The 12,818-nt window shown below is 33.4% G+C and overlaps 1 protein-coding gene across 1 annotated transcript; it reads left to right on the top strand.

Annotated features, from left to right (window-relative positions):
• Positions 1 to 9,985: 9,985 nt before the first annotated feature.
• Positions 9,986 to 12,211, top strand: LOC106618597 (uncharacterized). Its single transcript, XM_014236396.3, has 3 exons — positions 9,986 to 10,524; positions 10,581 to 11,076; positions 11,158 to 12,211. Exons 1-3 carry the CDS (start codon positions 10,208 to 10,210, stop codon positions 12,145 to 12,147), a joined length of 1,803 nt encoding a protein of 600 aa, XP_014091871.2. The 5' UTR covers positions 9,986 to 10,207; the 3' UTR covers positions 12,148 to 12,211.
• The last annotated feature ends 607 nt before the right edge of the window (positions 12,212 to 12,818 follow it).

The raw sequence follows: 12,818 nt of genomic DNA, 5'->3' as shown, positions 1-12,818 counted from the left end.
TGGGGTGAGTCAAATTATCGTGTGGTTCAGGAAACGCAAATGCATTCCCGAAAATTTACCGTTTGACCGTATATTATTTTATCTGGGGGTATGTTTAAACAAAATGTCGAAATGCTGCAGGGGGTCATCGAAAATTGGAGTAAATGGGTGGAGATATGCAAACGGCGTGGTGGCTATTTCGCCGACATTTTGTTCAATTCGTAAATAATATATAACACAAAAAATAAAAATAAAAATATAAAAAAAAACAGTACACATTTTGACCAAATTTCATTTTAACATCCCGTCGTTCTTGTTGGTAGACCCTTTACATATGTACCTCACCTCAGTTTGAACATTATATAAGTACTTTTGCTTATTTCATAAGAGCTTTGTTACTGATCTGCTTTTGTTAAAATTAGTGTGATATTTCACAGTTTAGTGAAAAATTATTTCTTGTTTGTGCAAATTTGTAGTCAGCACTGTGAAGTTGCAAATTTATAAAATCGAGTCGAGAGATTGTTTTGTGGGGGATACGGAGATGTAAAATTGAAAAAAATTAACAAAAATAGATGTATATATACTAGGTCATATGTATATGAACATAAGAGCTCTGAGTCAAAAATTAAGTAATAAAATTTCGAATTGTGCGCGCAGATTATGACTTATAAATTAATTCATCTAAAAACTAAAAATAAATTTCATAGCTGGAGTTAAATTACACGTATAACTAATTTTAGAAATTTTTTGATTTCTGTAAATATTTCCTAACTTATGACTATACTTGTCTTTATGACTTTTTGATACATCCTATTTGTTTTTCATATTTCCTAAATTAGATCTATTTATGAGTTCTGTAAATTTGTTATATATATTTTAAGTTTTTATTAAATATGCAAAACTTTAGAGAAAATTTAATTAACTTTCTAATATTTGGTGTAATATTCGTTTTTTACAATATTTTTTGGAGTATACAGTAAATTTGCGAAAATTAAAAATAAATGACAACATAAATATAAGAAAAATGATGGGAGTACTTGAAAAACTTTCAGTGTTCTGCTTTCGTAATAAAAGTTAATTATTGCTGCAGTAATAAGAGAATAATAGAAAGGACAATAAAACTTAGGACGTTAAAAAGCATATTTTATTAATAACAGAGCGTAAGTAATATCACCAGAGAAATACTTTCCAAACAATACCATATATTTACTAAGCATGTTCTAAATATAATTGAGTTAACAAAAAATATACACACACATTTTCGAATAAAATGAAGAATTATTTTATATATGTTATATGAACTTTGGAAAATTTTTGATGTTTCGATGGCAGTTGGTATCACTAGAACCATTCAAACTACATTTATAGTTTATGTATTTCTTTACAATTCCAAATTTATATGACAACCCTGGCAATATTATTTTTTACAACATGCTGTATTAAAACGAAAAAGTTTGTAAACTGGGTCAATCTTAAGTAAAAAGAAATTCTAATTAGAGACATTGCATTAAAATTGGACAAATTGAAAGTCATTAAAAGTGTGAGCAAAGAGACGGAGAGAGTACAAGTCAAGTTGGGTATATAATCAGAGTATTTGGCACTCAAATAAAAGAATAATAAATATCAGCAACAACAACAGCATTAAACTCATTATCACCATAGCAAAAAGTTGTCGCTGAGATCCCTTACTTGCAACTACCCGCTCCGGCACGAGCACACCTCTGAGTAACGCACTTTTCTAAACGGTAGTTAAGATGGAAATCGCTGTCAAACGGTGGAAAATTTGAAATTTTATGCTACAGCTCTTCTCATGACAACCATAAGTATATAAATGTATGCAAAATCTTTGCAGCTTCCATCCAATTCGACTCACCGCCATCAATCCGTGACTCGTGTCGTTGAGTGAGACTGATGAAGATGACGAAAAACAAGGGAAAAAGATAAATAAAAATGTTATAATTAGTAGTCACGACAAACCATTTTCAACGTAAAACCGCAGGGGAGACGGCGCCACAGAGGGGTGGGTGGCACGTGTGCGGGGTAATGGAAAATGTGATTTGGCCCTTGGTGGTGGCAAAGGAATTGAAATGTACACGTAAATACCAACGTACCAGTAACCTTGGCCTTAACTTGAGGGTCGCTTCAATTTAGCTTTGCACTTCGGTTGATTATGCTGTTATTGTTGGATGGTTGTTGTGACAAAAACGTGTGGCTAAACCAACAACACACGTCTCATTCTTTCCTTAGTGCAACCGAGGCTGTTTGCTTTTGCGGCCGCTGAATCTATTGTCAACGTTACGGTAATTGGCATGGCAGTTGAAGTGTGAATTACTCAGAGCGGGAGATGGGAGGTGCAGAGAGCGCATTACACAAATGTAAATTAAAATAAAGCCGGAAAATTGCTGCAAGCTAATAAAAGTTTATTTTGCCTGTGTTACTAAGTTTGGCCTGGCATCTTAAGTGTACGAGTTTGAAAATTTATTCGCTTTCTACTTTCTTCTAATTTTCTTTTTATATCCTGAACGGGAGACCCTATAGAATGTATATTATATATAAATGAACAGCATGACGAGCTGAATCGATTTAGCCGCAGAGCTAGATAAACAAAATAAAATAGATTACTGATTTCTCGAAATTTGTAGAAACAATATTCCGTTGTAAAAGCTCCACACCTCAAGTGAGTGTAAAAGCTCAGTTAAGTAGTTAGCTAAGCTTTCACATTAATTCTATTATCATTCGAGCAAACTCTAAACGGATGTAATAAAAAATTTTAATTTGCTTTACACTTGTTTTTATCGAATGATTTTAGTTTTGCTAAGAAAAGTTAAAAACTAAGGCAACTAGAGAAACTGAAATTAATTTTAAAAATTTATCATTAATATTTAAACCATCGTGTAGATACATATATAGCCGTTAATCTTTATATGACCCGGTACTATTTATACTTAACTAGAATACCTTAAAATATTAACTTACTTTCGCTTTCTCTAAAGTCTCACAAATTTACGGTTGATGAAAACACTCTTTCTTTCATTTTCCTTTTTTCTTTCATTTCATTTGCATTTCACATTTTCTATGTTAATTTATACAACGACGATTCTTAACCGAAAACGCTTTTTCTACGAGTTAATGGAATTGCTCTAATTTTACGGTAGAACATTAGATGTGTGCGGGAGAAGTGAATGCGGAGTTCGTAAACATTTCACTACGACAAACTTCATTTAATTCGCAGTAATGACTAAAGTGTATAAGAAATTTCGGCAGAATTCTCCGATTTTGTTTCAAATTTTGTGAGCTAACAGTAAAGAGCGTCAATGAAAGCTATTTGTATACAAATTCGCTGCAACGAATTATAAATTATGGATCCATAACTGAATATTCTTAATTTAATAGAATTGAAATGTGTTGAGGGGAATTGTGGCGGACAGATTTATTTTGAGACTCACTCATTTGTGAGTCTTTTAATATTGCACGACACATCGGAGTATCTACGAATTTTAAGCTGACCCAGAGCCTAGATTTTTATTGAGTGTAGGAGGATTGTTTGATGGTATCGAGATATATTCTGTAGTACTTTAAAAAAGGTATATAGCTTATTTAAATACTAATTTTTTGTAGCCTTTCGTATATATTGTCGCTGTGTAATATCGGTATTAGATCTGTTATTTTTTTTTTGGCAAATGTTTATAACAACAGCTACAACTATTTTTGACACCACATAGTATGGTTTCTGTTATATATCTCTTTGATTGTTTTCTTGCCAATAAATTGAAAGATAAAACTTGTTTGTTGATACCAAAGAATTCGGTCGTCTATCATTGGTGATTTTAAAAAAAATAATGCATGTTTTTTATGTTCTAGATTAAGAAAGTTATAGATGAAATGAGGTTCCTGTTGAGCTCAGGTTCCCGATTTTAAATTACATTTGTTTTTTCTACGGAAAATTTTCTAATATGACTCCTGTAGAATCCTTCTGCTCCACGGAGTTTTGGGTGAAAGAAGTTTAACTTTTCTCTTTTTTTTAGGAGTTAGTTGGTCGCATTTTGTTTACCGAACCATCCTAAATTATGATACATAATTAACCAAAGCATAACTTCTCAAACGCAGAAAGCTAGTATCTTTTCGTATACGAGCAACATTTGAGGTACAAAGCTCATAATTTAAAAACAAATTGATTCCATATTATATTATTTATTTTACACTCTAATTCCCAATTGCATAGGCACTGTTTGCATTAAATTTTTAGAATAATCATTAAATCGAGCTTTCGCTTTTCGCAAATTTTCTATGTTAATGAAATAACTCATCTTTTCTTCAAGGTAATTATTGATGTATGATGATGCCAGATCTCGAGCGGCAGGTATTCACAAAGTCAGACGTTTTATCATTAATTCCATCAATTTCTCTTTACATCCACCCGCGTTTCTTGCATTCTCCAGCGACTTAATTGAATAGCCTGCCAGCTAAGCACAATTTATATTCGCTTTCTTCGAAGCCATCAGTGGAATGGCGCGATTTTACGCTTGATTATTTGGCTTCATCATATTTGCATCGGTTTTTCTTGGCGCACTCACTAATTTAATTAAATTTCATTCTTTCGTTCCTTGCAGGTGTATCAGACTTAAAGCCCCTCCGCCCCATACTGTTTATATATCGTATGAATGTATTTGTGTTCGTTAAAGTGTGAATCTGCAATTGTACTCGATTGTATTCACGCACAAATTTCATCCATTTTTTGTTGGTCTCTAAATATATAAGTTGCTATATACCTTTGTGCATATATAATTAGCTGAGAGCTGGAAATTGGATATCCTTTTTTTAGCCATGCGTCCATTTACCTGTTTCAACTTTAATTGGCTGGCTGATGGACAGCTGTCACAGCTTTCCCTTCCCTTCGCAACACAGAAGTTAGTCAACTGGTTTGAGCAGAACTCGTTTACCTGGCTGTTAATCCTCTGAACAAGCACATATATATATTTATACTCTCGCAACCTGTTGCTACAGAGTATAATAGTTTTGTTCATCTAACGGTTGTTTGTATCACCTAAAACTAATCGAGATAGATATAAGTTAATGCCGAAAATATGTGAAATTGGTTCACAAATTCCCCAAACTATCATATACTACATATTATATATATTGATTTTCTTTGCTCTAACAAACCGTATGCACCTGAAGATATTTCCCTGGCTTTGATCGTGGCAAGTTGCAAGAGTACGAAATGTTCGGTTACATCCGAACTTAGCTCTTCCTTACTTGTTTACAATATATTTAAATATAAAATGGATTATTTGAATACAGTAGAGGCTTTTAAAGGAATTGTGAGTTTTTGTTTTAAAGCAAGGCGCGTTGATTAAGAGTGGGTTGAGTTCGGAGCAGTAGAGTAAAAACAAAAAGACGAAAATTATAATTTTTCTCTTTATAGTGTCAACATTTTACAACAAATGCACGATTTTGACATCTTAAATACCCAATAGAATATAATAAATCAACACAGCTCAATATGCCGGCGGTTGAGCTCTTCAGTGTATAAAATTAGCACTTTTGGAAATAGCAAATTTATGAAGCAAGATTTTCTGCGTAATGTAATATAAAATATTTTATTTCGAATGTAAAATGATATCAGGTATGCAAGTTCGGTCAAAATTGATTTGAATATACCTCAGGTAAAATTTTTGAAAAACGCCAATTGTCAAAGTTGTTTAGAAGAAGGCGATATAGAAACATCTCGAGACTTTCTCCAGACTGAGGTTAAAATTATGTTTGGTGGACCGGACGAATTGTATATACATATGTATATGTACCTATATTAATAAATGATTATGAAACTATTGTTTAGATCGGATCACTATAGCATATATGTAGTTGCCGTACAAACTGACCGATCGAATTCAATTTTGCGTGGGTTATTGCCTAAAGCAATGGTAGAATCTACAAAGAAATTTTCCAGATCGAATGCCTAAAGCATAAAGCTGCCATACAAACTGACCGATCAAAAACAAGTTCTTGTAAGGAATCTTTCGTATTTGTGAAGGGTATTATAGCTTCAGTGCAGCTGAAGTTAACGTTTTTTCTTGTTTCTTGTTTTTTTGTTTTAATTAAAGTCCAATGGAAATCTAAAAATTTCGGATACTTGTCATAAAATTCACTCTATTTTTGACATGATTGATTTAAAAAATTCCTAAATAATAGTATATAAAAGATTCAATAATTTAGGTATAAAACTCACTGAATTTTTAGTTCACTAATTTCAAAAATTCATAAATTTTTTTGTGTAAAAATTTCGTAGTTTCTATTATATGTTGGTATGTCTAGTTAAATAAACCAACTGATTTATATCAAGCACTTAAGTTTTTTACTACTCATAATAGGTATACATACATATATAATTACCCATATACACACGTCAATTATCTTTGTCTAATTCTTCCATCAATAAATGAAGCAGTTAATTAAGTCTTTTGACGTTTCATTTCGCGTACTTCTTCGTATTTTCCTTTTACTTTCTATGAAAACATTACCGAGTACAAGCAAACCGTTAGCTGACACTTAGCAATGAAATCTTCTTTTGTCGAAGAAGTAAGATCGCAAAGCATGTCAATTGCCCATGTTTTTTCTAGCCATAACTGTATATTCATAGATTTATTTAGTCAACTATTTATTATATTTTGATTTCGCTGACGCATTCTGAACGTAATAATAACTTATTTTTTCTTTTTATTATTTGTTTTTCATTTGATTAATTTTTATGCGAAATCATTTCTACAATTGCCATATTCATCATCGTTGGCGTTCGCTTTTATAAGTCGATAAGTGAAAATTCTTTTGCGTACGCGGTCATTAGTTGAATGCGGCGTTGTAAGCGAAAGTGTGAGAATGCGTGTGTGTGTGTGTTTGTATGTGTGTCGCTCATTGGCAACACTTTCATTAACATTGATGACATTTTCACTAGCACTATCATCGTCGCTTCAATTGCCATTATGATGACCAAATTTGCGCTAAGATAAGTTGTGTGTCTGTCTTCTGCCTGTCCGTCTTCACACGTCTGTTGATTTGCCAAATACGATTCGCCACTCTCATCAATTGAACTATTTCATTTGTTACACTTTCATTTCATTTCATCGCGTTGTTGTTTCTGCTGTAGTTTTTTCTGCTAGCGATAGTGCAAGTGTTCTAAATTTCTGCAATGAAATTTTATGAATGGGCATTTGTAGTTTTTGAATAAATTTAATTTTGCCTCATTTCAATTGTGGAAAGTGTGTCAGAGTGTATGCGCTTTGAGAGGTGTATGATCTATGTATTGTGTGCTTGTTAGCTTATTATTGGATCTTTAGTGAGCAGAGAATTGTAGGTTATGATAACTTATCGATGGGTTGAGCGGATATTTTTTTGAAGTTTGATATTAATGTATCGAAATACCTTAGACAAAATATCCAGTTAAGAAAAAGTTCAGACTAAGCTGCAGTTAGAATAGAAATTGTTGAACAGAAACCGAGCTTTATAATTATGCTTATTCTATACCTGATAATCTAGCTTATACTCCATTTTTCGATGATGATTCATGTGGGAGCCTGACATATGTATACATTCACGTAGCTTTATTTCTCCAACATTTTTTCTAAAAAAATTTATGTTTTGACTTTCGTTCTGTTATACTTAAAAATAGCATTTGCTACGCTTATTCGAGTTATTGGTAGTTGGTGTATAACAGTAGTCTTATAGCTATATGATTTTTATTCTCGAAACTGCTATAAAACACTTCTGCTAACAAATTTTATTCTCACAACTGTTTCTTTATTTTTCATCTCGCTATAAATGCCAGGGAAAACTCCCACCAAATGCTAATTAAAAATTCTGACTCTCACAAATAAATTTTTGTCTCTCATCTCTTTTAAATTCCAGACCAGAGAGAAACCTACCCCCACATGCCACTTAAAAACAAAAAAAATTCAAGTAAAAAAAGGCTCACCAATTTACTGATTTTCGGATTACAATCAGTACCACCACATAATTCTTATCAAAATTTTGTTTTCAAGCCAACAATACCAAACCGGAACCAAAGATGCAACTCTGTTTTATTTTTACTTAGATTTATAACTATTTCTGTTCATCTCATATGGCGTACAGCAAAGTACTAGAAAAAAATTTTAAAATTCTTCAGAACACCCTTCATAACATGCGCATATATGCAGTCATTCATCATATTTACCCACAGCATCATTTCCGTGGTATTGCGAACTATACTGACAGTTTTGTATTCAAATTGAATGTTAAATTTGCAATGCAGATTTTCACACTTCCACAATATATTCATTCATTCATTCAAATCATCCGTTTCGCTTTTTACAAAGAAATTGCACAAGAAAATTGGAAGCAATGAAAGCATGATAAGAAAGAAGCAAACACACAAAGTCATAGAAATTGTTCGAGTAATAGAAAATTCTAGATTTCTTAGAAATGCATTGTGTCTGCTATGAATTCTGGAGAAGTTTGTAAAATATCTTCCTGATACTGACACATGTATATTATCTATATTTATTATACATATGTCGAGTGAAAAATATTTTGCAAAAAGAAATATATTTTAAATATTTCTTATATTTAATGTAAAGACAATTTCTGGTAAGTAAGTCTTTAAAAAGCTATTTCGAGTTTAACGACGGTTTGATAAGATCTCAATTTGCAAGAAATAAATACATATATGAAATGTTTGAAATCACCTGCCAAAATGTATTATAAAAATTTGTAATTTTATTCCGGGGCAAAATTTTGAATCCATGTACCATAGGGCGGTTGCTGACTTAGTTTCATTAAGATAACCACACTATAAATATGAAGACATGACTGTAATATCAGCATGATTGACGGACATGATATAATCATTACCATTATTAATAGCACACAATTTTATGACCGGGTTACATTATTCCAAAAACGTAAAATTTTTACTAAATTTTACTGAGCTATCTCGATCATCAGTTGATCAAAGCGAACTGGAAGAATGGAAAAGCTCATACTCGATATATGGAGCTAGAGATGGTACGGCTCGTAGAATATTGGATATACTAGTAGACTTCTCGTGCGATTGTTGTCTTCCAAGCGACCTTCTACTTCTGGCGATGCTCTATGGTACTAGCATTACGAAGTCTATTAAGTCACCATAATACAGAGAAATTGAAGAAATTAATGATCAAATAAATTGAAAGGCTTCTCTTGTTGTCGGTATTATTTGCTTAAAAAATGTCTAAAAAATGTACAAATTTAATAATAAGGTCAAAATATTGAATTTCTACGTCTCTTTAGAGCAAAAAAAGAAATCAGTGAAATACCAAAAAGTCAAGCAAATCAAGTCTTCTTATGTTTGGTAGTCCTGTTTTTACTGTTTTTTATGAGTATTTGCTGAAAAGAAGAAAGAATTCAAAATTAAACGAAATTAAGTTCGAGAAACACCACAATATGGCTTTCATTTCTCTCATCTGAACATAAAATACTAACGTTAATGTTTTTCGAGGACTTACACAGTCATTAGCCCATTTGAACTGGTCAGCGTAATATTTGCGTTTTAATACCTTAAATATATCGGCCATGGTTTTTCAAACGATTTACTAAAGATGGTGTAAACTGAACATTTTTATTATTTATTCTTATTAATTATTGTAACCACGTTCCATGTAATGACTTATTGAGTGTTGTTTATTTTACTATATTTTCTTAGAAGACACTTTAACTATCAAGTATTTTCAACACTAACTGGTACTTATTCGCTATAGCGCGTCCGTGTCCGCGTTATTGTTTACTATTTACCTAGTTCTCATTAATCACCTAATATATTCGTCCAGCTGGTTTGTTTAGTTTGGATAACTTAAAAGTAAGCACTCGGCTGTTCAAATGGGTTACGTTGGTGTAAGTATACCAGCTGTTTTACATGAAGTGATTCAATTCTGACAGTTTGATTAACCTAAACAAAATGTTTATGTTTGTTGAAAAATATTTCCATAATCAGAAATTAAGTGACTTTTGTTTAACTTTCTAGTAAATAAATTTAAGTTTATGGCGTAATTAATACCACATTAATTTAAGCAAGCAAATCCATACTTAAACTGTCGAGAAATAGATGGTACACCAAAGGATTATTCATAAATAGTGGATCCTCTAAGGTTATGGTTGCAGTAGCACTTTGACTATATAGTCGAATAGATCTCTGGCAACTGATTCATTTCTGTTTAAAATGAACATAACGCAATTGTACTTGAGCTATCACAGCAAGTCGGGCGAACAGCATGACGAGGCGAATCTCATAGCTGCTCATGCGACCATGCAAGTCATACACAATCAACTTCTCCAGATGGGTACATTCTTTACGCTCATTATATGCTGTCGTAATCCGCACACGTGCAATTTTTACAATAATCTCATGGAAAAGCTCTTTCATATGTGGGGTCTGTCTATGGTACGCTTTGTGGTGCTCCACAAGAACTCCAAGCAACGCGTGGACGGCACAAAACGTTATAATGTCATACTGACGGACTCATTTGAAGCATTTCGGTGAGACAAAAATCGTTGGAATATTAGACTATAATATAATTCTTTATCAATTGCAGTGAGATTGACATTGCGTCCGACACGCGTCACAACAACTACAACGAGTATTATTATATCTTTTTGCAAGTGCGCGATGATCAAATGCAGGCCAATCTCCAGCAGATATTTGCATATTGTTGGGAGAATTCCATGATTAACTGTAGTGTACAGACACAGAATGCTCATGGTGAGATAATGGTATACTCGTATTTTCCATATACGGACGACTTTTGCGGTGGCGTGGAACCGGTACTTATAAGCCGCTTCAATGGCACGCACTTCGTGAACCCGACACTATTTCCACGCAAGTTAATGAATTTCCATGGTTGTGTCTTGCGCGCCGCCATTTGGCACATACCACCTTTCGCCTACTTGCGTACTGATGATCAGGGCGTCAATCATGTAGTGGGCGGTATTGAGGGTTATCTGCTACGTGAGCTAAGTAAAATATTGAATTTCACAATCGAAGTGAAAGTACCATCAGATAATATATTTCAATTTGGCGCAATTAAAATGGTAAATCATTTAACAAAAAAAAAACGGCCACTTGTGCAGAATTACAAACTAATTTATATTTGTCTGCCTGTCTTGCTTTAGCTACAGCACGGCGAAGCCGATATGGCTTTGGGTGCTTTCAGTCAAAGTCCAGTACTGCTGGATGTTGTTTCAGGCGTCTCCAGCTATTACCAGACCCGTCAAATTTTATTCATCTCGAGGAAGGCATATTTTTTAAATTCCTTGGAGCAGTTCATTTTTCCCTTCGATGCGATTACTTGGTTACTCATTTGGTGCACGTACCTCGTATGCTGGGCCTTGTTGTCAATGTTGAGCAAATATTGTAAGCAAGGTTTTGAGAAGAATGTACAGACGTTCCTGAACTCTCTAGCTATTTTACTTGGCATGCCAACAACACATACTCCAATGCGGCATTATGGACGCCTACTATTCATCATCTGGTTATGCTTTACCCTACTGATACGTGCCGTCTATCAGGGTATACTCTTCACTTATGCACATCATGATACGATTGCGTGCGTCCCGTCGGATTTTTATGAGCTTGTTGCGCGCAATTTTACAACCGTTATATCGTTTATGAATCGGGGTTTACTAACTGATGTGGATTTTTTGAGAAAACTACCGGCGATTACGACAACGGGCTTGGATGGTATGAGCGTCTTTGATTATATAAAACACATCTCCAAGCGGAATTACTTCGCTATTGAAACGCTAGATTTCTTGCATTACTACGAGAAGCGGCACAAAACGACGGATAATTTTGTGATTTTGAGTAAGGATTTTATGAATTTTCAAAGGACCATGTATTTGGCTAAGCACTCATTCTTGATTGATCAGCTTGAGCACGTGATTTGGTGGATACGCTCGGCGGGCTTGGTGCAGGGCTGGTATCGGCTAGAGATAGGCGAGAGAAAACAAGAACAAAATCAGGTTGATGTCATCATTTTGGCAGATTATTATGCTGTGTTTGTTATGCTTGGCATAGGATTGGGTTGCGCGTTGTTGGTTTTTGTCTTGGAGATTTTGTCATTTCGTGTAAGGATTTTAAGAAATCTGTTTTTGAAAATATAGCAAGTCCATGTAAGTGTCCTACAGAAGTTCTTAAACATAACTTTTGGCTATTAACATTTTATGAATGCACCAAATAAAAATATTTTCTTTGGAAAATTATCAAAAGCAAAGCTTATTTATTGATGATTTCGGAAGGTATTGTTCATTATCTAAAATTATCATGCAAATACAAATACATTTCCTTTTAACCAATAACAAAAAACAATAGTTCTTGGAAAGAAAAATTTGCTTTCTTTTAACTTTTCTTATCTTTAAAGAAATCAAAATATTTTATAAGTTTTTATGGAGTCTTTAACAATAAAATAGTTGGTGTTCTCAGAGTCTATACGTCTACATTAACATCTTTTGACTACGAAACCATATTTCTATCTCGTTTGGGTATAAAATCGTAAATTGTGCCTGCAAAGTGTTTGTCAAAGTCGCCAGACCATCTGAAACTTCTTTGAAAACTCGCGAAGATCTAGTATACAATATTAGGAAAAATCACGTACTGTAATATTTTAAGATCTTAGATTCAACTGTAATGACGTTAGCAACATACTATCTCGGATACCGAACGCATACTCAAAGGTTTTCAAGCTTTACACTCTTCGCACACCTGTAGTTCAGGCAGTGCTCTTATAAATTGGTTTTTTTTAGACGTGTGGTTTTCAAGAAAAAATTAAACGCAA

This window comes from Bactrocera oleae, chromosome 5 (genome assembly GCF_042242935.1).
Source record: "Bactrocera oleae isolate idBacOlea1 chromosome 5, idBacOlea1, whole genome shotgun sequence".
Taxonomy (NCBI): domain Eukaryota; kingdom Metazoa; phylum Arthropoda; class Insecta; order Diptera; family Tephritidae; genus Bactrocera; species Bactrocera oleae.
The sequence above is the reverse complement of the archived record's forward strand: the minus strand, read 5'-3'. Positions and strand labels throughout refer to the sequence as shown.

Bases quoted from the DNA above. Each gene is read 5' to 3' on its own strand.
- LOC106618597 (XM_014236396.3), top strand. From the start codon at position 10,208: ATGAACATAACGCAATTGTACTTGAGCTATCACAGCAAGTCGGGCGAA. The intron at 10,525-10,580 runs GTGAGACAAAAA...TATCAATTGCAG, and splicing joins GACTCATTTGAAGCATTTCG to TGAGATTGACATTGCGTCCG. The intron at 11,077-11,157 runs GTAAATCATTTA...GTCTTGCTTTAG, and splicing joins AATTTGGCGCAATTAAAATG to CTACAGCACGGCGAAGCCGA.